This window comes from Lonchura striata, chromosome 9, assembly GCF_050655825.1.
Source record: "Lonchura striata isolate lonStrDom1 chromosome 9, ASM5065582v1, whole genome shotgun sequence".
NCBI classification, from domain to species: Eukaryota; Metazoa; Chordata; class Aves; order Passeriformes; family Estrildidae; genus Lonchura; species Lonchura striata.
In genome coordinates, this window is record NC_140711.1 from 30002797 (window position 1) to 30030322 (window position 27526).

Here is a 27526-nt window from a genome sequence, read left to right on the forward strand (position 1 = left end):
TGGTTCTTTGCAGGCTCCAAAGCTCCCATCCCCTCTCCAGGGGAAGGGATTCATCCTGGGAAAGGGGTGAAGCCACTGGGAACCCCCGGCTCAGGGCTGGGATTCCCTAAAAATCTCACCGGGTGCATTTGGGGCAGGGAATTTCTCCCACTGAGCTGGGAGGAGCAGATATCAGGGAGGAATTCTGCCCTGGGAGGCCCCAGCCCAGGGAAATCGTGGATTCCCAGAGGAATTTTGGATTCCCCATCCCTGGAAGTGTCCAAGGCGGGGTTGGATGGGGCTTGGAGCAGCCTGGGATGGGGGAAAGTGGAACTGGGTGATTTTTGAGGTCGCTCCCAACCCAAACCATTCCATAATTTCATGGTTCTGTGAATAAACACGGAGGAACGTGGCAGCCCAGCCCACAAATCCAGAATTATTCCCATTCCCTGCCCACGGAACTGGGATTTTAAGGTCCCTTCCCAACCCAAACCATTGCAGGGTTTTATGGCTCCCTGTGGGTCCATCAACCCTGTGGGGTTTGTTTTAAATTTCCACAGAATTAAGAGGAATAAAAACCATCAGGAAGCACCGGCAGGGCTGGATTTTAACATCTGCAGTGTCTCACCCTTCTCATGAGACTGAAAATGGAAGAACAGTTTGTAAAAATCCTCTCAGTTAACCCATCTCTATACAATAAAAAATAAAAATATGATGCAACATCCCTGGAGATTTGGGAATCCTGTGAGCTCACCCTCCCCAAAAGCCGTGGGTGAGGAGGGAGGGGGTGCCAGCTGTGCCCGTGGTTTCGGGGCACTTTCGGGGAGCTCTTTCTCTCTCACTTTCAGTTTTCAACCTTGACAGAATTTCTCAGCTCTGGGTGATTTTTCTGCTCCTCTGTCACCTCGTGGCCGTGGGTGCTGTGCTGGGCAGGCAGCAGCACAGCAGGGATGGGCAAAAGCAGGAATTTTGTCCTTGCTGGGTCTGGATTTGCCCCTTCACCTCACCCCGGCTTTGAAAGAAATCTGATCCTGGATGAGCAGCAGCTGATCAGGGAGATTTTATTTTTTAGCATTTCTTTGGTTGCCATATGTGGGAGTCCAGGGCTTCCCTCTGGCTGCCCTGGGACCCTGGCAGGGCTCAGGAACCCCCTGGACAGAGCCCCCAGAGACACTGGCTGTGATCTCTGTCCATGGAAAAGAGTTTTCAATCTTACAGGATGAATTACCAGCTCTGAGTGTTTGATATAAGTAATAATTAAGTGTGGCACGGATGCAAAAGTAAAATTTTAGGATTCTAGATGAGGGGTCCAAAGGGGACAAGCTGGAGGAAATTGGGTGTGCCTTGTCCTTTTTCTCCTTCTTCATGCCCTCCATGTGTCACTGTGGTGTTGGCATTTTTCTGTTGGTTCAGGCTGGGGACACACTGTCCAACGTAGGTGACAGATATTGGCACGTTCTTGTAAATGCAGCCCAGGGAGTTTCTGGTATTTAATGTTTGTCACATCCCACTGAGGGCAGAGCCCCACACGCTGCCCTGCAGGACAGAGCTGGGCAGGGCAGCAGAACATGTGAGAGATAAACAGAATAAACAACCTGGGAACCAGCACAGACCAATTCTGGCTTCTGCTTTGGCAGGGGGCTGACAGACAGAGACTTTTACAATCCCAGAATCATCAATACCTCAGATTTTTACAGATTTCCCAAGTTCTATTAATGATAAACTCTCCAAGAAGTGCCGGGCCAGCAGCTGGGGAAGCCCAGTGAGACAGAGTGAAAATTTAACAGGGTAGAAATCCATTTAGATTTAAGTGAAATGTGCCACTTTAAGCTTGCTTAATATGCTGTTTAGTCTGGTGACTGCAGGCCTAGCAAAACTACCCCAGCTAAAAAGAAAAAATACAAATTTCCACACTAAAAGATAGAAGAAAAACTCCTCAAAACTTAAAACAGACAGCAAAGTGATCCAGGAGTTCTTTCTGTGCTTTCTAACAAAAACCGAGTACAGGTGTAACTAACTGCAAGTGTAATGTGAAATCAGCAGAATGAATATGCATTAACCTATTGTGAAATTCTAGACATATGAAAATTAGTAAAAATAATAAAAAAAGATTGAGAGTTCTCAGGGGTGCTTATGTCCATTAAAAAGCAGTAAGTCCCGACATGAATTAACATAACAATTCCCAACAAATCTTTATTAGAATTGTAGAGTTTAATTTTTCATCCACATTTCACCAGGAGAGGCACAGGATATGATTATCTGCAGGTGCTTTTATTGAGAGCTCTGGGAATCAAAGGTCCAGACCCAAATCTGAACATATTTTATATTCTATCCTTATATAATTTACATATTCATCATTAAATTTGCATTGTTTAGGAACACAAATAATCACAGGATGTGATTATCTGCAGGTGCTTTTATTGAGAGCTCTGGGAATCAGGGGTGCACACCCAAATCTGACACCGACACGGCTTTTGAGCTGAACATATTTTATATTCTGTCGTTATATAACTTACATATTCATTATTAAACTTATATTCTTCTATTGTATACATTGACATGAGTTTCTCGTGATCTTTCTCAGGTCCCTGACCACAGTTTCTCATGATTATTCTTACGATAAAACAGCAATTATATTTAATTACTAAACAATCATCACATCTGACAACTATATCATTTATCATGTGCAGGTGCAGTTCCAGCAAGTTCTTCATGTGCTTCGGGTGCTCATTTTTTCAGGGCCTATTAAGCTTATTTTTCCTTTTAATCCTAAATCCTCATGATTTTAAACCCCTTTTTCTATCAGGGAAGGGACCTTTAGTCCTTCCCATGAAAACAGGGAGGGGAAAAGCTGCAGGGAAGCCACAGGGGGAATGGATTCCCACTGCCAGAGGGCAGGGATAGCTGGGAATTTGGGATGAAATCCTTCCCTGGCAGGGTGAGGAGGGGCTGGGCTGGAATTCCAGAGCAGCTGGGGCTGCCCCTGGGTCCCTGGCAGTGCCCAAGGCCAGGCTGGACCCTGGGGCAGTGGGAGGTGTCCCTGCCATGGGAATGAGGTGAGATCTCCCTTCCAACCCAAACCACTCCATGATTTTGGGGTGATTCCATGATTTTGGGGTGCTGTGGGTGAGTGGCTCCCACCGAGGGCACGGGAATTCCCTGTTTTCCCACATGCCAGGACGTGGGTGGCATCCAGGGCTCCCTCTCCATCCAGGGGCAGCTGCTGGCAGAGCCCTCGTGGCTTCCGTGGCAAAACCCAACTCTGCATTTCATGCAAAATGAAAAGGTTTCACTCTGAATCCCGCGAGCCCTGGGAGCTGCAGAGCTCGGGGGCATTTCCCCAGCTGTGAACAGAAACAAAGCAGAAATAACCCAAAAAGAAACGTTCAATGAACAGACCCCAGCCTGGAGGAGCAACCCTGGCTTTGCCATGCCCAGAGGTGCCTCCCATGCAGCTTTGTGGGAATCCCAAACCCCTAATTCTCCCTTCCCTTCCCTTCCCTTCCCTTCCCTTCCCTTCCCTTCCCTTCCCTTCCCTTCCCTTCCCTTCCCTTCCCTTCCCTTCCCTTCCCTTCCCTTCCCTTCCCTTCCCTTCCCTTCCCTTCCCTTCCCTTCCCTTCCCTTCCCTTCCCTTCCCTTCCCTTCCCTTCCCTTCCCTCCCCTCCCCTCCCCTCCCCTCCCCTCCCCTCCCCTCCCCTCCCCTCCCCTCCCCTCCCCTCCCCTCCCCTGTGTTGGGTTTGGGGATTTTTTAATATCTTTAAGAATGAAAAAAAAAAAAAATCAATCTTAATTTTCAATCAAAGAATGTTTCTATGTTCCAAATTTCCTATCTTTAAGACTTTTTCCTGTCGTTAAGTTTGGGATTGAAGATACTTGATTGGGTCTAGACTCGGGTGTTTGATATTTTTATTTATGTTACAGTCTTACAGCCACTGAGTTCTGTAGCTCTTCGCTAACGAGGTACAAAATGGTTAACAATCTTTCATCTAATTGCTGAATGATACTTAAATTATTTTTATTTTTGACGTACTAACTAATCACTTAAACTCCGCAATGGGGGCTTTTGTGTTTAATTACAAAATGCTATGATGAAAAAGGAAGAAGAAGGCAAAGAAGAAGGAGATTAAGTTCTGGTTTAAAACTTCTATTTTGTTAAATATATTATTATATTCTAGTACTTTAAATGTTAATTTTTCTACTTTTTGATATGACACACTTTTAATTAACTGCACACTTGTAATTTTAGTGTTATCATTCCATTTTGGAAGCTTTTCCACGGCCTCAGGTCAATGCAGAGTTCTCCTGGGGGTCCGGGTCTGGCAGCACAGAAAATCCAAAATTCTCAGCATGCAGAACTCCAGGCATGGGGATCCCATCCATCATCCATCATCCATCATTATCCATCCATCCATCCATCCATCCATCCATCCATCCATCCATCCATCATCCATCATCCAGCATCCAGCATCCATCATCCATCCATCCATCATCCATCCATCATCCATCATCCATCCATCATCCATCATCCATCCATCCATCATCCATCCATCCATCCATCCATCCATCCATCCATCATCCATCATCCATCATCCATCATCCATCCATCATCCATCCATCCATCATCCATCCATCCATCCATCATCCATCCATCCATCCATCCATCCATCCATCCATCCATCATCCATCCATCATCCATCATCCATCCATCATCCATCCATCCATCCATCCATCCATCCATCCATCCATCCATCATCCATCCATCCATCATCCATCATCCATCATCCATCATCCATCCATCATCCATCCATCCATCATCCATCCATCCATCATCCATCATCCATCCATCATCCATCCATCCATCCATCCATCCATCCATCCATCATCCATCCATCATCCATCCATCCATCCATCATCCATCATCCATCCATCATCCATCCATCCATCATCCATCCATCCATCCATCCATCCATCCATCCATCCATCCATCATCCATCCATCCATCCATCCATCATCCATCCATCATCCATCCATCCATCATCCATCATCCATCCATCATCCATCCATCCATCATCCAACCATCCATCATCCATCCATCCATCATCCATCCATCCATCCATCCATCCATCCATCCATCCATCCATCATCCATCCATCCATCCATCTATCCATCCATCCATTATCCATCCATCCATCATCCATCCATCATCCATCCATCCGTCATCCATCCATCCATCCATCCATCCATCCATCCATCCATCCATCATCCATCCATCATCCATCCATCCTTTCATTTTTTTTCTCCTCCACAGCCAAAAGAGGCTTTTCACAACATTTTCCCGCTGGGGAGGAGCTGCTGTGAGGGAAGAGGGAAGCGCTGATCCCACCAAGGGACCGGAAAACCAGATTTGAACTGCTTTGATCCCATTTGACCCGGAAAATTCCCTGTGCTGTGGGCACACGGATGTCCCCGCTCAGCCCTGGAGCAGCAAAGGAGGAAGGGAGCCCTGCACTCGAGGCTTTCCTTTGGTTTATGGGAAGAGGGAAGAGAAACTGGCCGGGGAGAGGCGTGGGACGTGCGGGGAAGCGGGAGGGACGTCAGCTCCAGCCCAGGGACCCCCCGGCCTGGAGGGAGCCTTTGCTGTGGGAAGGGACAATTTGGGAGCTGTGCACCCTCCCCGGCAGGGTGGGAGGCAGCAGGGGTGGCCTGGAGGGGCTGGGGACAGGGGACACACGGAGGGAGCATCCCCCACCCCACAGTGTCCCACGGGAGCCTGCCCTCGTTATCACAGGTTCATTAGTGCTCCTCATTAGCGCTTCTCGTTTGGAGGGTGAGAAGGAAGAGGAAAAGGCCGTGTGTGGGGCTTGGATGGGATCGTGGAACGGGTTGGGTTGGGAGGGACATTGAAATCATCTCGTTCCACCCGTGCCGTGGCAGGGACGCCTTCCTCTGTCCCCAGCCCTGTCCAGCCTGGATTTGGGACCTCCAGGGATGGAAGAGCCACCACATCCACAGAATCCCAGAATCATCCCAGAATCATCCCAGAATCATCCCAGAATCATCCCAGAAACATCCCAGAATCATCCCAGAATCATCCCAGAATCCCAGAATCATCCCAAAATCATCCCAGAATCATCCCAGATTCATCCCAGAATCCCAGAATCATCCCAGAATCCCGGAATCATCCCAGATTCATCCCAGAATCCCAGAATCATCCCAGAATCCCAGAAGAATGAGGTTGGAAGAGACCTCTGAGATCACCAAGTCCAACCCATGCCCTAACACCTCACTAGACTACAGCACCAAGTGCCAAATCCAGTCTTTTTTTAAACACATCCAGAGATGGTGATTCCACCACCTCCTTAGGAAGACAATTCCAGTATTTTATTATTCTTTCAGAGAATTTTTTTTCCTAATATCCAACCTAACCCTTCCCTGCCGTAGCTGAGGCTGGGTCCTCTGGTTCTGCCGGTGCTGCAGGTGGGAGAGACCAACCCCACCTGTCTGAACCTCCCCTCAGGAGCTGTGGTCACCTCTGAGCCTCCTCCAGGCTGAACAACCCCAACTCCCTCAAAAGTTCCTCGTAGGGCTTGTGTTCCCTTCTTCTCCCTGCTCCCACCCTGTGAAAAATGCAGATTTTATGATTGGCTTTTTGCAAATGTTACAATGAATATTATGTATTAATTCTCCTAAGTAGTGCGTTAACTGTAGTTTTAGGTTCCAACATAATGTTAAAATAGAGACTATGGATGTGGGGGGGAGTTTTTTTTTTTTTTTAGGATGAGATACTCACTTCGAGGAACACCTGAATCTTCCAAAGAAAAGGGATTTATGGCTTCTTATCAGAAGAAAATAATTTCTTCAGGCCTTGCTCAGACTCGAAGACGCCAGGGGATTAAAGGAAACAGTTGAGATACAACAGACAGAGTTTCTTGTTTTAAATAAATGTATGCATAACCATAAAGGATGTATAAATATGCAACAAGTTTATTGGTTTAAGGTTATTCCTTTGTTCACAAGGGATGCTTTTCCTGACTTAGTGTCCCAGAGCATCAGATGTCCGTAATTCTTTGCTTTTTATTGTCTTGTAATTGTCCTAACTCTAAACTTTATGACTCTAATTGTATTATTATTTTTTATAACCATTTTATTATTATTAAACTTTTACAATTTTAAAACCCGAGTGATTAAAATCTTAAAATCCAAGTTTTTCACACACCCCACGGCGCTGCCCCTGTGGCCAGGGAGATGCTGCTCAGCACACCCAGGAGCTGCTGGAGAGGAGGAGCCTAAAAAAGGGCAGAAAATCCCAAAAAGGGGGACCCAAACCTGCAGGGAAGCTGCTGGCTCAGAGCTCACCCCAGCTCCCAAGGGTGGTGGAATTCCCACCAGCAGGAGGAGGATTTGGGGTTATTTTTTATTTCATGCAACATTTCAGGTTCTTCAGGCACAGGTTTAGGATCAGACTTAAAAATATTAAGGGGTGTTGTGGTTTGAGACCAGCTGGAGAACAATTCCCAGCCTGGCATCCTGTGGGAGAGGGGTTATGCTTTTTTTTGGGAATCAAAAACCCACTCAGGAGGGTGCAGGAGGCTCCAAGCTGGACCAAGAGCCAGGAACGAAACCCAAAACCCAAAACCTTGCTCAGAAACCACACCGGATCCTTTTCAGAAATATCCTTCAATCCAGCAATTCCAGCATTGCCATCACCCACGGCAGCCCTGGGAGCCAAGGAGACCCAGAGCAGGATTTTCTCCTGGAAAAACCCAAATTCCCCCAGGCCAGGAGGGGAAAACCAGCGGGGGGGTGAGGGGGATAACAAATTCTGTCCAGCAAATCTGAGCAGGGGATGGAATTCCAGCCTTTCCAGAGCTGGGGATGCCAGGGGGGCACCCTGGGGCTTTCTTGATTTTTTTTAAAATTTTTTCCCCTTAAAACTGAGAGCAAACTTTGTGGATTTGGGGTTTTTCGTGCTTTAAATTCAGCTCCTCCCTGAGAGCCAGAGCTGCTTCCCATGGAGGCAGAACATCCACGGAGAGATTTTGGGGTCAGACACCACAAATTTGGGGGTTTTGAGGGAAAACTTTACCTTTAGAGCAGCTCTCCCCACGTGCAGGGAAACCAGCACCCCAATATTTATTTATATTTCTGCATAGATTTAAAAAGAAGGATGAAAAGAGTTGACTTTTTTTTTTTTTTTCCTGGGCTGCAGGAATCGTTCCAGTTGCTAACTTATTATTAAATTAATCCATCCCTACTCCCTAAATTAAACCAACTCCCATCCCAACCCCCAAACCCCTCCAAGGGCTTCTTCCAACCCTGCCCTTTCTGCAAAAAAAAAAAGGGGGGAAAAGTAATTTTCTAAAAGAAAGAAGTGCTTTAATAAAAGCCATTCCTGGCAGGGGATGAAATTTTAATGCAGCTGAGGCCTTTTGCAAACACCCTGAATAAGTCATCAGGCAGAGCCTTGGCTGGGATGGATTTGCCCCCAAGGAAATGAGAATTAAAAGGTAAAAAGCTGCTGGGAGCACCAGGCTGGGACGTAGGAAGGGCTGGCTGGGTCCTTCCAGCTGTAAATCCAATAAAAGAGGGATGGAGACAAATTTATTTTGTCCCAGTGTCCCCTCTCCTACAGGCAGAGAGAGGAATTCCAGACTTAATCCATTTAATTTGCTGCCCATTTTTAAACATAAATTATTCTTTTTATTTCTAAAATTTCATTTAAGTGTTCAGCCCAGACAATAAAATATAAAATATAAAAAACCCACCTGGGGTGTGTGTCTGCTGCTTCCAGCCATCACAAATTCAGGGCTCAGCGTTACAGAAGAATCCATGTGAAACAGAATTAGGAACTTACAAATAAATAACTCTACAAAACCCCTCTCTTCTCTCAGTTTCATGTCATCAGCAAGGCAAAAAAAAAAAAAAAAAGAAAAAAAGGGGTTTTTTTACACATTTAGTTGGGGGATCCACCAGCAAATCCACCCCTTTGGCAAGAAACAGACGTGTCATAGGAAACAATGGTGGTAATTTTTATTTTACAGCTTTATACAGAAAACTTCCAACTCTCTGCACCCCAGCGAGTGTTAATAGCACACCTAAAAATGAATGTCAGGTAGCCAACATTCCCCAAAATGCTGAGAACTGAGGAAAATGTACAGGTTACTGAAAGCTACGACGTCACTACGAGGCAGGCATGGATTTTTTTGTTGACTTGTATAGCACCGTCAAGAACAGGTTCTTTATTTCAAAACTACAGTGAGGAATAAAAAAGTAGTCAATGGTAAAATATCATCCAACCCCAAAAAAAAAGTCTCTAAAACGACCAAAAATAAAGTTAAGCTACCCTCTCTTCTCGCCCATGATTTATAATGTTATAAGTACTGTACAATTCTCTTTGTTTCTGTAATAATAATAATAACATCATTATTATTATTAAAATGCCTGATAATATTTAGTGGCACGAGTAAAAAAAAAAAAAAAATAAATTAAGAAGCAGAGGCCAATCACCAGACAGAAAGCTTGGGACATGGTCAATGAGCAACATTGGAATTCTGGACTCTGGAATTCCCTGGAGAGGACAGAGGCAGGAGGGATTCACTTGGTTGGCATCTTCTCTGCCAGGTGCTTCTGCTGGCTCTCGGCGTGCCTGGGGACAGCAAGGGGCTGTTATTCCCTGTTTTCCAAAAAAAAAAGAGCTGGAAAATCCAACCCCCCCCTGCTCCAGCACCCAGCTGGGAATTGCGTTTTCCCAGGGAAAACCACCACGTTTTTGTGGATCTGTTCCTGGCAGGAGGGTGGGTGAAGCCCTTTGGGTTTGGTTTGGGATTTCGGGGATTTTTCCCTCCCTTCCCACAGGGATGGGCAGCACTTTTCCCCCAAATCACAGAGGGGATCCCCTCCAAAGCCCCCAGGTAACACAGCCAGTGCCCCAGCACCCCCAAAATTGGAAACTGGGGGCAGGAGGAGAGCCCAGGAGCTGGGTGGCACCGGCCCAGCTCCAGCTCCCATCCCAAACCTCCCCTCCCCGCTGGTATTTCATTTTTCCCAACCCCAAATGTTTCCCTTTGGAATCCCAGGCCTGGTGTGCTGACACTGCCCGGGGCCTCTCTTCTTCCCCAGCTCCTTCCATCCCCACTCTTGGCATTTCTGAATGGAATATTCAGAATATTTGGGAGCATTTGATATTCCTGGAGCCCATCCCTAATGATCCCAAAGGAAAACGCCTGCTGGGCCTTGCTGCCAGGGGACGGAGCCCTTGCGGGAGCCTGCAAAGCTTTTTGGTTTATCTTCTATTATTATTATTTAAATTAATGTTATTTGATACTATGTAATAGGTAATATCTAATTACTATTAGATATAATACAACTATATTAAATATATTATATATAACATAATATAAACTATATATTATATATAATATTGTATATATATCTATTATAATATTATTATGTAGAAAATATATACTATTATATATTATATATATTATTATAATATATATTATATACAATAAATACGTAATATATATACTATATACAATATTATAATATATATTTTATATAATACAACTATATTTTATATATTATATATAACATTATATAAACTACATTATATTATATATAATATTGCATATATAATTTTATATAATATAATATAATAATATGATGTATAAAATATATACTATTATATATAAAATCTATTATATATAATAGATATATTGTAACATATATATTGTAATTACTATTATATTATAATTACTATAATATACAACTATATTATATATAATATATAATATAATATAAACTACATTATATTATATATATTGTTTATATAATTATATATATTACAATATAATGTATAAAACATGTACTATTATATATATAATATTTATTATATTGTTATATTATTATGCTATAAAATATGATTAAATATATTATATTATTACGAGATACAATATTATAAAATATATATTTCTTAAACTTTTTATTATTTTATATATTACACAATGTTATATATTATTATATTATAAATATTTCTAACGTTTATATTATCTTATATTTATATTGAAATACGTATTAAAGGAATATTTATATTAATGAAATATTAATGTTTAATCGATTCCATAGCTTTCCCCCTTGTCCAGCCCTCCTGATGGCAAAGACAGATCCCTGCCCAGCCTGGCCTGGGACACTTCCATGGAAAATCCACCCCGGGGAACAATTCCTTCCCAAAATCCCAAAATCCCAAAATCCCGGCGGGGGGAGCAGCCCGGAGCACCTGGTGAGGTCCTCGATGTCCACGAGCATGGCGTCCTGCTCCGTGTGCAGCTCGTCCCGCACCAGCAGCAGCTGCACCAGCTCCTCGTTCAGGCCTGCGCCGGAGGGATGGCCCAGGGGTGTGCTGGGGACGGGCCCCAAAAACACAGCCCGGATTGACCCCCCAAAATCCACACCCCGGATTGACCCCAAAAACACAGCCCGGATTGACCCCCAAAAACACAGCCCGGACGGGCCCCAAAAACACAGCCCGGACGGGCCCCCAAAATCCACACCCTGCTGGGGACTGACCCCCAAAACCCACACCCTGCTGGGGACGGGCCCCCAAAACACAGCCCGGACGGGCCCCAAAAACACAGCCCGGATGGGCCCCCAAAAACACAGCCCGGATTGGCCCCCAAAAACACAGCCCGGACGGGCCCCCAAAACCGCACCCTGGATTGGCCCCAAAACCACACCCCGGACGGGCCCCCAAAAACACACCCCGGACTGGCCCCCAAAATCCACACCCCGGACTGGCCCCCAAAAACACAGCCCGGACTGACCCCCAAAAACACACCCCGGATTGACCCACAAAAACACACCCTGGATTGGCCCCCAAAACCCACACCCTGCTGGGGACTGTCCCCCAAAAACACACCCCGGACTGGCCCCCAAAACACAGCCCGGATTGACCCCCAAAATCCACACCCTGGATTGACCCCAAAAACACACCCCGGATTGACCCCCAAAAACACACCCTGGATTGACCCCCAAAAACACACCCTGGATTGACCCCCAAAACACAGCCCGGATTGACCCCCAAAAACACACCCTGGATTGACCCCCAAAAACACACCCTGGATTGACCCCCAAAACACAGCCCGGATTGACCCCCAAAATCCACACCCTGCTGGGGACTGCCCCCAAAACCCACACCCCGGATTGGCCCCCAAAATCCACACCCCTCTGGGGGTAGTCCCCCAAAATCCACACCCCACTGAGGATTGCCCCCCAAAATCCACAAATCCCTGCAGCCATGGGGATTGTCCCCCAAAATCCACAAATCCCTGCAGCCATGGAGATCCCAGCTGACAGCCCTTCCCATGGGGAATATTTCTATTTATCCCAGAGAATGGTCCTTAATTAAAGCAGGCAGAGCCGCGGGTAATGAAGCAATTAGCGCTTACTCTCTATCTGGGAGTGCAGGTCATTGACGATCACCTGGAGCTGCCCGATGGTCATGTCCCTCAGGTCCGTGGGCTTTAAACTTCTCTTCATCAGGCATTCGCTTATATGAGGCATATGTGGCAGCTGGAAAGAAATATTCAATGTTTTACCGCTTTCTTCCAGTATTTTGCCTTTTCCTAACAATATTTTACTGTTTTCTTCCCATTGTTTCTAGTTCTGAGCCGTTTGTCCCCTCAGTTTTGCATCCCCCCCTCACAAATGACGACTCCACCAAATGGAGTCCGGCCAGCAAGACAAAAGTGGGCCTAAGGCTCCTGGAGGAGCAGGAGCAGGAATATCAGAGGGAACTGGCTCCCAGTGGAGCAGGAATATTTTATGGAATTGGCTCCCAGTGGAGCAAGAATATCTGACAGAACTGGCTCCCAGTGGAACAGGAGCAGGAATATCTGATGGAATTGGCTCCCAGTGGAACAGGAATACCTGATGGAATTGGCTCCTGGTGGAGCAGGAGCAGGAATATCTGAGGGAATTGGCTCCCAGTGGAGCAGGAATATTTTATGGAATTATCTTCTAGTGATGGAGGAGCAGGAATATCTGAGGGAATTGTCTCCTAGTGATGGAGGAGCAGGAATATCTGAGGGAATTGTCTCCTAGTGATGGAGGAGAAGGAATATCTGAGGGAATTGGCTTCTAGTGATGGAGGAGCAGGAATATTTGAGGGAATTGGGTCCCCGTGGAGCAAGAATATCTTATGGAATTTGCTCCCAGTGGAGCAGGAATATCTGATGGAATTGGGTCCCAGTGGAGCAGGAATATTTGATGGAATTGCTCCCAGTGGAGCAGGAGCAGGAATATCTGAGGGAATTGGCTCCCAGTGGAGCAGGAGCAGGAATACCTGATGGAATTGGCTCCAAGTGCAGCAGGAATACCTGATGGAATTGGCTCCAAGTGCAGCAGGAATACCTGATGGAACTGGCTCCTGGTGGAGCAGGAGCAGGAATACCTGATGGAATTGGGAGTGAGGGTGGTGGTGACAGCCCTGGACTGGGACAGGAGCACTCCAGATGGGATGAACAGGCCCAGCTCAGAGCATGAACACCTCAGGGCATCACCAGCCTCCAGCACCTCGTTCCCTGCTCCCACTTCTCCTTCCAGCCCCTTCTCCAGCCCTCCTCTGCCCATCTCCCACCCCGCTGGGCCAGCAGAGCTGCGGCTGCCCAGGGCTCCCCCCCGGCCCCACTCACGAGATCCGCTACCGGCGACTTCTTCCTGTTCTGCTTCTCCACCTCCACCTGCATCTTGGCCATGGGCTTTGCCATCGCCAAGGCCATCTTGGCTTCAGCCTGGAGCTTCTTCTGCCTGCTGAGGAAATCCATGTCATCCAGGGACTCCGACTCCTCCTCCGTCGTGTCTCTGTCCGAGTAGGACGAGCTCTGCTTGCTCTGGGGAAGCAAAGAAGCCACAGCAAAGTTTGACCTATTTTTGTGCTTTTTTTTTTTTTCCCCCTACAGAAGCTGTGAAAGGCGTGGATTTATTTTTTATCTTAATCCACGGGATTATCTTCAAGAATCAGAGTGATTCCCAGCTTGGCCTCCTTGGCTTTACAGGGAAAGAGGAGCCCAGCAGATCAGAAGGTGTGGAGAGGTTAAACTGGAGGTGAAACACTCGGGGCTGTGGTGGTGGATCCAAAAAGGAACGTTGGATCCATGAAGGAAAGGAAAGGAAAACAGGAAAGGAAAATAATGAGAAAGGAAAATGGGAAAGGAAAATAATGGGAAATGGGAGAGGAAAGGAAAATGGGAGAGGAAAGGGAAAGGGAAGGAAAATGGGAACAGAAAGGAAAATGGGAAAGGAAATGGGAAAGGAAAATGGGAAAGGAAAGGAAAATGGGAAAGGAAAGGAAAATGGGAAAGGAAAATGGGAAAGGAAAATGGGAGAGGAAAGGAAAATGGGAGAGGAAAGGGAAAGGGAAGGAAAATGGGAACAGAAAGGAAAATGGGAAAGGAAATGGGAAAGGAAAATGGGAAAGGAAAATGGGAAAGGAAAATGGGGGAGGAAAGGAAAATGGGAGAGGAAAGGAAAATGGGAAAGGAAAGGAAAATGGGAAAGGAAAATGGGAAAGGAAAATGGGAAAGGAAAATGGGGGAGGAAAGGAAAATGGGAGAGGAAAGGAAAATGGGAAAGGAAAGGAAAATGGGAGAGGAAAGGGAAAGGGAAGGAAAATGGGAACGGAAAGGAAAATGGGAAAGGAAATGGGAAAGGAAAGGCAAAAGGGAAAAGCCTTCACATGAAGGCATCAACTCCCCAGCAGCAGGGGAGGTTTCTCGTGTGTCCCTCAGCATCTCGGGCTGCCCCGGGGCTGCAGCCTGAGCAGGACCGTTCCCCAGGGACTCCCGGGGCTGTCCTGCTGCGGCTGAGGCGCCAGACCCACCATGGGTGACAAGGGTGTGTCCAGGCTGGTCTCTGTCCTGCTGTCATCGCCGTCGCTGTCCTTGTCGCTGCCGCTGTCGTTGACGAAGCAGATCTGCAGGTTCATGCCGCTCTGCAGGCTGGGGGAGCACGGCCACAGGTGACACGGCCACCCCGGGCTGCGAGGGCCACCAGCCCCGCAGGGCCACCAGCCCAGCAGGGCCACCAGCCCCGCAGGGCCACCAGCCCCGCAGGGCCACCAGTCCAGCAGGGCCACCAGCCCCACAGGGCCACCAGTCCAGCAGGGCCACCAGGGCCACCAGCCCTACAGGGCCACAAGCCCAGCGGGGCCACCAGCCCCGCAGGGCCACCAGCCCAGCAGAGCCACCAGCCCCGCAGGGCCACCAGCCCAGCGAGGCCACCAGCCCAGCGGGGCCACCAGCCCAGCAGAGCCACCAGCCCCACAGGGCCACCAGCCCAGCGGGGCCACCAGCCCAGCAGGGCCACCAGCCCAGCGGGGCCACCAGCCCAGCGGGGCCACCAGCCCCACAGGGCCACCAGCCCAGCAGAGCCACCAGCCCAGCGGGGCCACCAGCCCCACAGGGCCACCAGCCCAGCGGGGCCACCAGCCCAGCGGGGCCACCAGCCCCACAGGGCCACCAACCCAGCAGAGCCACCAGGGCCACCAGCCCCGCAGGGCCACCAGCCCCACAGGGCCACCAGCCCAGCAGGGCCACCAGCCCCACAGGGCCACCAGCCTCACAGGGCCACCAGCCCAGCACGCCACTGGGAGCCCTGTGCCACATACATTCAGGGCTTTACCACCATCTGCTGATAAACTGCAGAATTACCCCCACGCTGCAGCAGTTTTGGGTTTTTTTGGTTTTTTTTTTTTTTGGTTGGTTTTTTGGTTTTTGGGGTTTTTTTTTTTGTTTGTTTTTTTTGGGGTTTTTTGGGGTTTTTTTGTGTTTTTTGCGTTTTTTTTTATGGTAGTTATTTCGGAATGCCACTGTTCTTTTTGATTATTCGGACGAAATAAAATCTATAAAATGCAACAAAAAGATATGGAACGTGCCACCATTAAAAAAAACACCACAAAAATGAATTACAAATAAAGAACAAAAAAAAAATAGACAAGTATAAATATATAAATAGCATATATAATAATATATCTTATTAAATATTTTGTCAGTGGTGGAAATGATTTATTCACTGTTTGTTTCCAAGACACTCCTGTAGCGCTGGAGTTTATTCTGGTGTTTTCCAAATCCCCCTGCTCCACTGCTGGACTGGGATTGATTAACCCCACCCACATTCCCCTCCCCGGGAATGATTTTCTCTGGAAGCAGGATCAGGGAATCCTGCAGGATGAGAGAAGGGAAAAGCCCAGGTGAGAGATCCCAATCCATCCCCAAAGCCCAGGTGAGAGACCCCAATCCATCCCCACCTGCTGGAGATGGAGAATTCCCCAAATCCTGTTATTCCTCATTCCCAGTGTGCTGGGAGCTTGTGCTGCTCCTTAGGAACAGCAAACTCCTACTTTCCATTTATTTCTGTGGGGGTTTTACTTACCATTAGCCCAAAATAAATAGGATTAATCATTGTTTGTTAATGAACAAGTGAAGGTGGTGGCTGCCCCTGGATTCCTGGAATTGTTCCAGGCCAGGTTGGACAGGGTTTGGGATAGTGGGAGCTGTCCCTGCCCATGGACAGAGAACTGGATGAGCTTTAAGGTCCCTTCCAACCCCAGCATCCCATGATCCTACTCTGCAACTCCACACAAAAACATGGGAATAACGTCCTGCAAATGTTCCTGCGGGTCCTGGAACAGGGAATACTTTTCCTGGCTTATAAATATTAACAAGCACCAAATCCTTCAGGCACAGCTGGCAGTTTCTGGGGGCACAGCTGCCAAACCCTGATGAGCTGCATTAATTAGAGCCCTGCTCTAATTACCAGACAGCAGCTCCTGGTTCAGCTGTAACTACACACAGCAAAGCTGTTTTCCCTTTCAAATGATCTGCAGCTCAATTTAATTCCACAACTGCACCTCTCCCCTGGAACAGCAGGATTCCTCCTGCATTTCTGCCTCCCTAAACCTTCTTTCTCCCATTCCATGGCAACAGGTAGAGCTTCACTCCCAGCATGGGAGGTGTTTGAAGCTTCCCCAGTGTTGTGGGTTTCAGCTGAACACAAAAAGGACTTTCTGGAGTGCATTTGACGCAGAAACCTTAAAAATCCAAGGGAGGAATCCATGTGCAGCTCCAGGGATGGAGCCATGTCCGGAGCAGAGCTGGTGGATGTGGAGGGGAGGCAGGAAGCCACATCAAAGCTTCTTTTGTCCATCCTCCAGTGCTTCCCGAGCATTAATCACTTTTCCAATCATTGGTCACAATTCCACAATCATGGGGGTTGGAATTCCCAAATGGTTTGGGTTGGAAGGGACCTTAAAGCTCATCCAGTGCCACCCTGCCACGGCAGGGACACCTCCCAGTGTCCCAGGTGCTCCCAGTGTCCAGGGGCAGCCACAGCTTCTCCAGGCACCCTCTTCCAAATCCTAAATGAAAACCTGAAGGAAACCTAACTCAGAAAACTTCACCTCGTTTCCTTTATCCCCTCAACATCCAAACACCTTTTTGTGGCAAGCACATTTCTCTCCCTCTCAGGATTTTTCACAGAGGTACACAAAAAGAAGAAAGAGAAAACAATTTCTATTTCTGCTCCTTGTTTTTCCCATGTGGAATGTGTGTGGAGAATTGTTTACCTGGGGTGATGCTTGGTTGGATTCTGGTGAGGATTGTTTGAGCCTGGGGGCCAATCCAACCCACCTGGGGCTGGGCTCTCAGAGAGGGTCACGAGTTGTGTGAGAGTCAGAGAAAGCAGTATGTAGTTTTAGTATCCTCCTTTTATATAGTATATTGATGTATTTTAGCATAGTTATAATAAAGAAATCATTCAGCCTTCTGAATTGAGTCAGACATCAGAATTCCTTCCCATTGTGTTTGCCTGCATTTACAACACGTTTCTACCCAGCACTAAATGAGAATTTCCCCATCCCTTACAAGTGTTCACATAACATGCAGGACCCACACCTGGGTGTTGTTCTGAGCATGGAAAATTCGGGAATAGGGCTAAAGGGCAGTGTGAGGGGTGGTCCCGGGATGTCCATGCAGAGCTCTGCCCCGTGCCAGGACGTGGGCTCGGCTTACCGGGAGGACAGGCTGGGCTTGCCGCTCTTGCTGCAGCTCGTGTAGAGCCCGGGGCCATCGTCGAAGAAACTGCCCAGAGCCAACTTCTGCCTGATGGACTCACGCTCGTTCTTCTGGGCCTGCAGGGAGGGACGGGGTGAGCCCATGGGAGGGACACGGGGTCTGGGGAGGGACACAAGATCGGGGTAGGGACACAGGGATTGGGGTCTGGGGAGGGACACAGGATCAGGAGAGGGACATGGGGTCTGGAGAAGAACATGGGGATCTGGGGAGGGACACGGGGATTGGGGTCTGGGGAGGGACACAAGATCGGGGTAGGGACACGGGGTCTGGGGTCTGGGGAGGGACGGGGTGAGCCCATGGGAGGGACACAGGGATTGGGGGAGGGACACGGGGATTGGGGAGGGACACGGGGTCTGGGGAGGGACACAGGGTGAGCCCATGGGAGGGACACGGGGATCTGGGGAGGGACACAGGGATTGGGGTCTGGGGAGGGACAGGAAGGGATGAAGCTCTGGGAAGGGACAGGGAAAGATGAAAATATGGGAAGGGATGAAGCTCTGGGAAGGGACAGGGAAAGATGAAAATATGGGAAGACATGAAGCTCTGGGAAGGGCCAGGGAAGGATGGAGGTCTGGGAAGAGACAAGGAGGGCTGAAGATCTGGAGAGGGACACAGGGATCAGGCTCTGGGAAAGGACAGGGAAGGATGAAGCTCTGGGAAGGGACAGGAAAGGATAAAGCTCTGGGAAGGGACACAGGGATCAGGATCTGGGAAGGGACAGGGAGGAATGAGGTCTGGGAAGGGACACATGGAAGGATGAAACTCTGGGAAGGGACAGGGAGGGATGAAGATCTGGGAAGGACACATGGAAGGCTGAAGCTCTGGGAAGGGACAGGAAGGGATGAGCTCTGGGAAGGACACATGGAAGGCTGAAGCTCTGGGAAGGGACAGGGAGGGATGAAGATCTGGGAAGGACACATGGAAGGCTGAAGCTCTGGGAAGGACAGGGAGGGATGAAGCTCTGGGAAGGACACATGGAAGGCTGAAGCTCTGGGAAGGACAGGGAGGGACGAGCTGTGCCCAGCCCAGGGCACAGGAAGGGGACTTGTCCCAGCAGCCCCACCACCAAGCTCAGCACGTCCAGCACCTCCCAAGCATTCCACACGTGGCTCAGCCACAGAGCACGTCCCACTGGGAATCCCCAGCTGCACCTCTCTCCACGTGGAACCAGCCTGGTCTGCCTTGGAGAGGACCTTAAAGGTCCTCTGACTGCGCCCCAAACTCGCTGACAGATAAATCCTGGTACATTCCCCAGGATCTGTTCCTACATCCACACCCAGCCACCTCCATCAGCCTCCTCCTCTTCCCTGAGCAACTTCCAGCCCCACAAAAATCCTGCCAGAGGGCTCAGGGATGGAATTTGAACCATTGTCATCAAATTACCCCTGGGTTTTAAACTGTAATTACATTTTATATATAAATATAAGCCCAAACACCACTAAAAAATCTAAATCTACATAAATATATGTACGGGAGTTTTAAAATAGCAATCAACAAAATTATTTGCAATGAATCCCTGATCAATAACTGTGCAATCAATGTGCAATAAATGCAAATCTCAGCTCCGGATTCAAAATCTCCCCCAGAGTGTGTCACTAATGGGTCACGTGCCAACACTGACAACAAATTCAGGAAGTTATTGATGGAAGGAACACTTGGAAAGCCTCAAACATCTAATTATAAAATAACACTTAATACCCAACCCAGGAAACACAACAAAAAGAAACAGAGCAGGCAAGGCTGGGCTGCTTCCACGGGGTTAATTTATGGAATTGTGCTTCTTATATCCCACCTCAGGAAAAAATAAAGCACCTTTTTGTACAAGGAAGTGTGACAAAATGCAAATTACTCACCTAAAATAACAAATGATTTAATTCCAGCTCCAACGCTGATTATACACATCATTACCCTGCCCATTAAATTGTCAATCCCTCACCAAAATAATTCATTTATAACCTAACTCCTTTTATTTCAAATCCTGAAAATAACAAAAATAACTCCCACGACACCGAGTCTTTGGGCTGAGCTCCAGGTTCCTGAAGTTTCACCCAGACCATTGTTTTTAGGTTTCAATAATCAATACTTCAATCACATGGAGACAGATTTAGGATTAAAAATAGCCAGCCCTGCTGGGGAGGGCAGAGCAGGGGAAAAAAAAAATAAGGAGAAATGAGTGGAAATAAATTTTTAATGAACTGAAAGCAGAAGGAGGGAGGTTGGTGCCCATCTCAGGGTGCCCTTGGCTGTGCCACTGCACCAACATTCCAGCAAGTCCTGGACATTTCCCCTTTCCCAGCTCAGAGGATCCTCTCCCACATCTTCCCGTCTAAATCGGATTTTTCCTTGTGCTCCAACCAAAATCCAGCCCCCAGCACATCCCCACCCCCACTCCAGCTGGGTCTTCTCCCTCCTCAGAGCGTCCCCACCTCCTCCACGGGCACCAAAACTGCTCCTTTTCCATTAAAATCCAGGGAGATGGGACATTCTCCTCCTTTCTGATGGATCTGCCTCTCCAGATGTGTTTTAATTTTGCTCTTTCCCACTGCCCCCAAGCTGACATCTGTACATTCCATCAACATGCAATTTGTTTTCTCCACCAGGTCATTAATGAGGATTCTCAGTAACTCTGCTCCCAGGACTGAGCTGGGAATATCCCATTTTCCAAGCCAGGCCCAGGCTAAAGACCATAAAGAAATCCAGAATCCTATGTGCTGTTATAAAATGGGGAGCTGTTAGTAAGAAATAAAATATACCTGAGGGAACTGGACTTTAGGCTTTGGATAAATTACCTGACAGCTGCACTCGAAATCCAGAGCTGGGTATGAAAAAATATAAATGGAGAAGGGGAAGAGCAAGGTGGGTTTTGACTATCAAATATTCTGACTTGGTACAGAAGGAATAATGGGTCAAATCCTCAAAATGCACAGGTAATTCCAAGGAAAACACAACCCCGTGGTATTGTGTAGTTTATGAAATGTGTCTTTTGGCACTGACCCAAAAAATAAAAGTATTTCTGCTCTGTGCAGAGCTGAGCCCAATTCGGTTCTCACAACGATTTTAAACAAAAAGCTGCTTTTGGCTTTTAAGGGGAAAACAAAACATTCCGGGGTGGATTTTTGGATGTTTTCCTTCTTCCCCTCCACCTTCCCTGTGGGCAGGGCAGCAGTGCTGGAGCCTGGACTGGGAGCACAGCTCAGGTTTGGCTGGGGCTGCTCCAGGGAAAGGGCAACCAGATCCTGGAATGGTCTGGGATGGAAGAGACCTCAGAGCTCATCCCACTCCCACGGCAGGGAATCCATCCAACCTGGCCTTGGGCACTGCCAGGGATCAGCTGCTCTGGGATTCCATTCCAGACAGGAATTCCCAATTCCCAATGTCCCACCCATCCCTGCCCCCTGGCACTGGAGCCATTCCCTGTTCCTGTCCCAGTCAGGAATTCCCAATTCCCAATGTCCCACCCATCCCTGCCCCCTGGCACTGGGAGCCATTCCCTGTTCCTGTCCCTCCATCCTTGTCCCCATCCCCTCTCCAGCTCTCCTGGAGCCCCTCCAGGCCCTGGCAGGGCTCTGGGCTCTCCCTGGAGCTTCTCCTCTCCATGTTGAACATTCCCAGCTCTCCCAGCCTGGCTCCAGAGGGGCTCCAGTCCTTGGAGCAGCTCCATGATCTCCTCCAGCCTCCCTCCAGCAGCTCCAGGTCCTGCCCTGCCAGGACCCGTCCCCATCCCTGCCCTGCCAGGACCCATCCCTGTCCTGCCAGGACCCAGCCCTGGCACAGCCCTGCAGGAGAGGGGAGCAGGAGGGGGAGGGAATCTCTTCCCACCCATCCTCAGGCAACAAACACTTTGGGAACACTGGGACACCAGCAGGGACACTGGGACACAAACAGGGACACTGGGACACAAACAGGAACACTGGGACACCAGCAGGGACACTGGGACACAAACAGGAACACTGGGACACCAGCAGGGACACTGGGACACAAACAGGAACACTGGGACACCAGCAGGGACACTGGGACACAAACAGGGACACTGGGGCACAAACAGGGACACTGGGACACGAACAGGGACACTGGGACACCAGCAGGGACACTGGGACACAGACAGGGACACTGGGACACCAGCAGGGACACTGGGACAGCCAGCAGGGACACTGGGACACAAACTCCAGGGACACTGGGACAGCCAGCAGGGACACTGGGACACCAGCAGGGACACTGGGACACAAACAGGGACACTGAGACACAAACAGGGACACTGGGACACAAACAGGGACACTGGGACACCAGCAGGAACACTGGGACAGCCAGCAGGAACACTGGGACACCAGCAGGAACACTGGGACATGAACAGGGACACTGGGACACAAACAGGGACACTGGGACACAAACTCCAGGGACACTGGGACACCCAGCAGGGACACTGGGACACCCAGCAGGGACACTGGGACACGAACAGGGACACTGGGACACCCAGCAGGGACACTGGGACACCAGCAGGGACACTGGGACACAAACAGGGACACTGGGACACTCGGCCAGGCCACCAGGGCTATTTTGGCCAGGCTCTGTCCTTCCCAGCCCGGCCCAGGACTATATTTAAAGTCCCGGAGCCGTAGGCAGAGTCTCATTTTATCTCTGCACTGCACGAGGGCTATTCTGGGATTTACAAACAACGCAGGAGCACACAAAATGTGGTTTTATCTCCTGGTTTCTTCCTGGGGTCAATGCCCACCCAAGTCAAACTTTTTGAGCCACGTTAAAAACACCTTAAATAAAAAAAAACCCGGGGGTTTCCAGGAACCTTTGGAAGTTCCTTTGGAACCTTGTCCTGCTGTTTTATCCTCAGGAGCTGAGGCCAGAGGGAAGGAGGAAGGTTTGAACACTTCACAGACCCCGGCAGCGTTCCCGGCCTGCTGGCACCCACAGGCTCCTTTCTGTCCCTTCTTTGTCCCTTTTACCTTTTTGTAGCTGCCCTCCGCGGGCGGCGGGGCTGCTTTCCTGAGGATGTCACCCATTCCATCACCCCGCTCCCGGCTCATCTGCCCCGCTCCCGGTGGCACATCTCAGTCCTGCCCCGGGCACCGAGGTTCGGGATGCTCCTCCAGCCCCTGGGCTCTCCCAGAGAAAGGCAGGGAGCCCCAGGGAGAGGAGAGGAGCCGCGGCCGCCTCCAGCCACTGCCAGCGCCGGATAAAAATAACCCCGAGCTCCAGCGGCTGCACAAGGGCAGGAAAAACGCCGGTGTCTGGTGTCAAAGTGCCAGCCTGGCCCTGCTGCCCGGCCCGGGGCAAGGGGCTGCCTCCCTCCCTCCCTCCCTCCCTCCTTCCTTCCCTTCCCTCCCTTCCTTCCCCCTTTCCCTTTCCTTTCCTTTCCTTTCCTTTCCTTTCCTTTCCTTTCCTTTCCTTTCCTTTCCTTTCCTTTCCTTTCCTTTCCTTTCCTTTCCTTTCCTTTCCTTTCCTTTCCTTTCCTTTCCTTTCCTTTCCTTTCCTTTCCTTTCCTTTCCTTCCCTTCCCTTCCCTTCCCTTCCCTTCCCTTCCCTTCCCTTCCCTTCCCTTCCCTTCCCTTCCCTTCCCTTCCCTTCCCTTCCCTTCCCTTCCCTTCCCTTCCCTTCCCTTCCCTCCTCTCCTTCCTGGGGCTTTTTCCCCAGGGAAGTTATCCCAGTGAATTCCCAGGGTCCATCACAGGGATTCACATCCCACAGATGGGAGCTGCCAGCTGGAATTTTTACTCCACGTAAAACCCACTAGTAAGGACCCCATGGAACTGTTCCCCACATAATTCGGTTTTTTCCAGGTGCAAAAAAATCCGAAATTTGTTGGGATGAAGCAACAGAGGCACCCAGCCTAACCCCACTCCCCATCCTGTGGGTGTGGAGAGCCTGGGGATCCCCAAAAATTCCATCCCTGGCTCCTGGGGGACTCAGCCTGCAGACCTGGAGCTTCCCAAGGGCACCACGATGCCCTGGCACACAAATCCCGCTCTGTCCCCGCTGAGATCCCATCCCAGACCCAGGAAAGTCTGCCTGGATCAGCTGCAGGGAGAGCAGAGCTCATGCTCAGGGAATTCCCAAAAGGAACCCTTAGGAAGAGGAAATTATGCCACAGTTACCCCCCAAAACCTGGCACAGCAGCAAGAAAATTCCTGATTTTTGGTGCAACACAACTATAGAGAAATAATCTTCATTTCCCTACGATGTTTAATGAGATATCCAAGCCATGCTGGCATCATTCCAGCCCAAATGCAAATTCCAGGTACATTCCCAGCTCCAACAACACCCAAGTGATGCAGCCCAGCATGAATCTACTCTGAATTTTCAGGGCAAAAGCAGCAGTAATAAATGTTTGATTCCATTCTTGTCCCCAACTTTGCGACTGTAATTCCCAAATGAAACAAAGTCATTCTCTGGGCATTTCCTTATTTTCAGTTCCCGTCCGCCGCCAACTCATTGTGTCCTTTCCTGCAGCTGCTAAATCCACTTCCTCTCCCAGCTGAGGACGGATCCTGACACAATAAATCCCAAATAAATAAAAAAACCACGGCACGGGCCCGGGGGAAGGATGTGGTGGCCAGGAGCAGGGGCTGGGATTTGTCACCTCAGGGCTGTGACAATCCTGCTCCATCCCCCCGTGTCCCCTCCCCTGCAAAGTGACCCCAAAGCCACCCCAAAGGGGAGGAAGTGACACAACGCTAAACACAGAAATAGGAATAAATATACTCCAGCCTTGCCAGCCACAGGTTTGAGGATATTTTAGGATATTCCATCCCCTATGGCAGCTCCCAGGCCAGCTCGCCCCTGCCCTGCCCTCCGGGCATTCCCTGAGCTGATCCCACTGAGCTGATGCCAACCTCCAGGGAAAACCTGCAGGAGCTGAGAAAGCCCAAACCTGGCCCAGCAGCACAGCTGGGCACCCCTGGAGCCACAGCTGGGGCACATCTGGGGCCTTCCTCAGTGCCAGAACTGCTCCCCTGGGATGGGCTGGGAAAGGCTGATTTAAATCTGGGATATCAACAGGGATTTCGGGATTCTCTCGGCACAGGGGCCAAACTCTTTGGTGTTCAGCCCCTTCCCCATGGGCTGAAGCCACAGCCAGCATTGTCCCTCTGCTGGGAACATCCCAAAAAAGGGCTCCACGTGCCCCAGGGATGCGGGGGAAGAGCCTGGTTTCCCTTTTCCAGCAGCAAGGGAAAGCTCAGAGCAGCAAACTCCGGAGCAGCTCAGATTCTGGGGGGTCCCTGGCACGGGAGCACACGGAGCCAGCTCTGCCAGGAACGCCGGGATGGGCACGCAAGGCTTGGAATCATCCCTGAGTGAGGCCAGGAAATGGTGCTTGCAACACGCCTCCATGGCTCCAGGACAGTAAAACAGCAAAATTCCCTTTTCCTGGAGATAAAAGCATTGCTGGAGTCAGGGAAATCCCCCTGGGGCTGGGGTGTGCTGAGGGACAGGAATTCCCCCCTCCTTCCTGCTGGGATCAGCTCCCAAACACCAAGGGAGGAGAGGAGCCCCTGGATTCCCAGCAGAGTTCAAGGAATGCCCTCCAAGGTGCCCAAAATCATGGGCACGGAGCACTCAGGGACCGGGGTAAATTCCAGCACCTTGGAATGTCAAGTTGCCAGAACTATCAGGGAGATATTCTTTACAAGAGGATGGGACAGGAAAAGGGGAATTGGTTTTAACCTGGAAGAGGGCAGGGATGGATGGGATATCGGGAAGGAATTCCTCCCTGGGAGGGTGGGCAGGCCCTGGAATGGATTTCCCAGAGCAGCTGTGGCTGCTCCTCAATCCCTGGAAGTGTCCAAGGCCAGCTTGGATGGGGCTTGGAGGAACCTGGGGTAGTGGGAGGTGTCCCTGCCCATCAGGAGGGGTTTTAAGGCCCTTTCCATTCCAAATTATTCCACGATTCCGTGCCACAAAACCTCGATTTTATTCTGAGTGTTGGAATAAACCTCTCCCACCAGCCCCTTCCCAGCACTCCTGCAAGTATAAAATTCAGGGATGAGCTGCCCCCGAGCTCTCCCTGTGCTGATGCTTCCCTGAGCTTCAGCACATTCCACGAGCTTTTCCAGTGCTTGGCAGAGCCTTTTTTTGGGATCTCTGTCTGAACAAGGCCCCAGAGCTCCCTGACAAAGGCTCTGTGGGACGTGGGGCAGTGGCACAGAGCCCCCTCAGCTGTGCCAGCCTGCAGCACTCTCCATGGGAAGGGGCCAGGCCAGCAGCTCTCCAGCTTCTCCACGCTGGATTTTTATGGAATTTGAGGTTTTCCCCAGGGCCTGTCCCTTGGAGTTATATTTTGCCACCAGAATTTGCACTCACTTTAAAGAAAAAAGGTGATTTTTGGAGCCTCCAAACCCCTCCTGAGATGAAACCAAAGAAACCTGATGAAGTCTCCAATTCTTTTGTGAATTTTGTGGATCTGTTCCGGGGTTCTCTGGGATCCTGGGAGGGGTGGGGGGCATCCAGCCCTGCCTGGTTCATCCCTGGCACTTCCAGCCTGATCCAAAGTGGCACCAGCACCTCCCTGGAACAGGGTTTGCCAGCAGACCCCTCCCAAAAACAGCCAAATAAAGCCAATCCCAACACCCGGACACATCCCTGAAAAACCCACCAGGCTCCACCACCTCAGAGATGATTTCTAAGCTCATAAAAATCTCTTTTCTCCTCGGATCTCTTTTCCTTTTTAATTTTCCTCGCACGTGTGGAGCCTGGAACCATCTCCAGGGCGAGCCTGGTGCCAGCAGATAGCTCAGCCCCTGCCTGGTGCCAGGACATGGAGCCAAATCCCGTTCCCAGGGGAACTGGGAGGCTCCTGCCACGGGCACTGGGTGCCCCTGAATCCTCTGCTTTTAATCAGAAATTCAAAATTCCATGATTTAGATGCACCACCCACTTGTACGGCGACGGTACAAAATGTGATTAAAGCAGGAAGAGGCTGAGGAGCCCAGAGCTGCTCCGTGGCTCTGTCAGGCCCTGCTGAAAATACAGATTTACAAAGCAAACTGAAGGCAGAACAAAACCTGCATTTCTGGGATGAAGCCTGGATTTTCATGCTGGATTTTTATCCCCAGGTGGGCTCAGGAGCTCACAAAACATCCCTGAGCCAAGGTTTTCCTGGTCAGGCTGCAGCAGGAATGATGGAGCCCTAAATAAAATGTTTGATATAGGGAAATTAATTGGAATAAATAAGGAAAGAAGCATAATTAAGAGAAAAATGGGATGGGGAGGGAAGGGAAGGGAAGGGAAGGGAAGGGAAGGGAAGGGAAGGGAAGGGAAGGGAAGGGAAGGGAAGGGAAGAGTGGCAGCATCCAGCCTGATTCCAGGATGCATCCATGGAAAAGATGGCAGATGCTGGGGCACCCAGGCCATGGAAGATCCACCCTAAATTCCAGGAATTCACCTGATTCAGCCACATCCAAACCCCAGGAG

General features: G+C 49.5%; 1 protein-coding gene across 1 annotated transcript in view; it reads right to left on the reverse strand.

Annotated features, from left to right (window-relative positions):
* Positions 1-8987: 8987 nt before the first annotated feature.
* Positions 8988-27526, reverse strand: part of SCHIP1 (schwannomin interacting protein 1) — a 43899-nt gene continuing 25360 nt past the window's right edge. Inside the window, exons 2-7 of the mRNA XM_077785756.2 lie at positions 18042-18160; positions 14855-14972; positions 13668-13865; positions 12423-12546; positions 11255-11348; positions 8988-9625 (exon numbers count right to left, since the gene is read on the reverse strand). Coding sequence (XP_077641882.2) covers positions 9574-9625; positions 11255-11348; positions 12423-12546; positions 13668-13865; positions 14855-14972; positions 18042-18160 — 705 coding nt within the window. The 3' untranslated portion in view covers positions 8988-9573. The remainder of the gene's footprint in view (positions 9626-11254; positions 11349-12422; positions 12547-13667; positions 13866-14854; positions 14973-18041; positions 18161-27526) is intronic.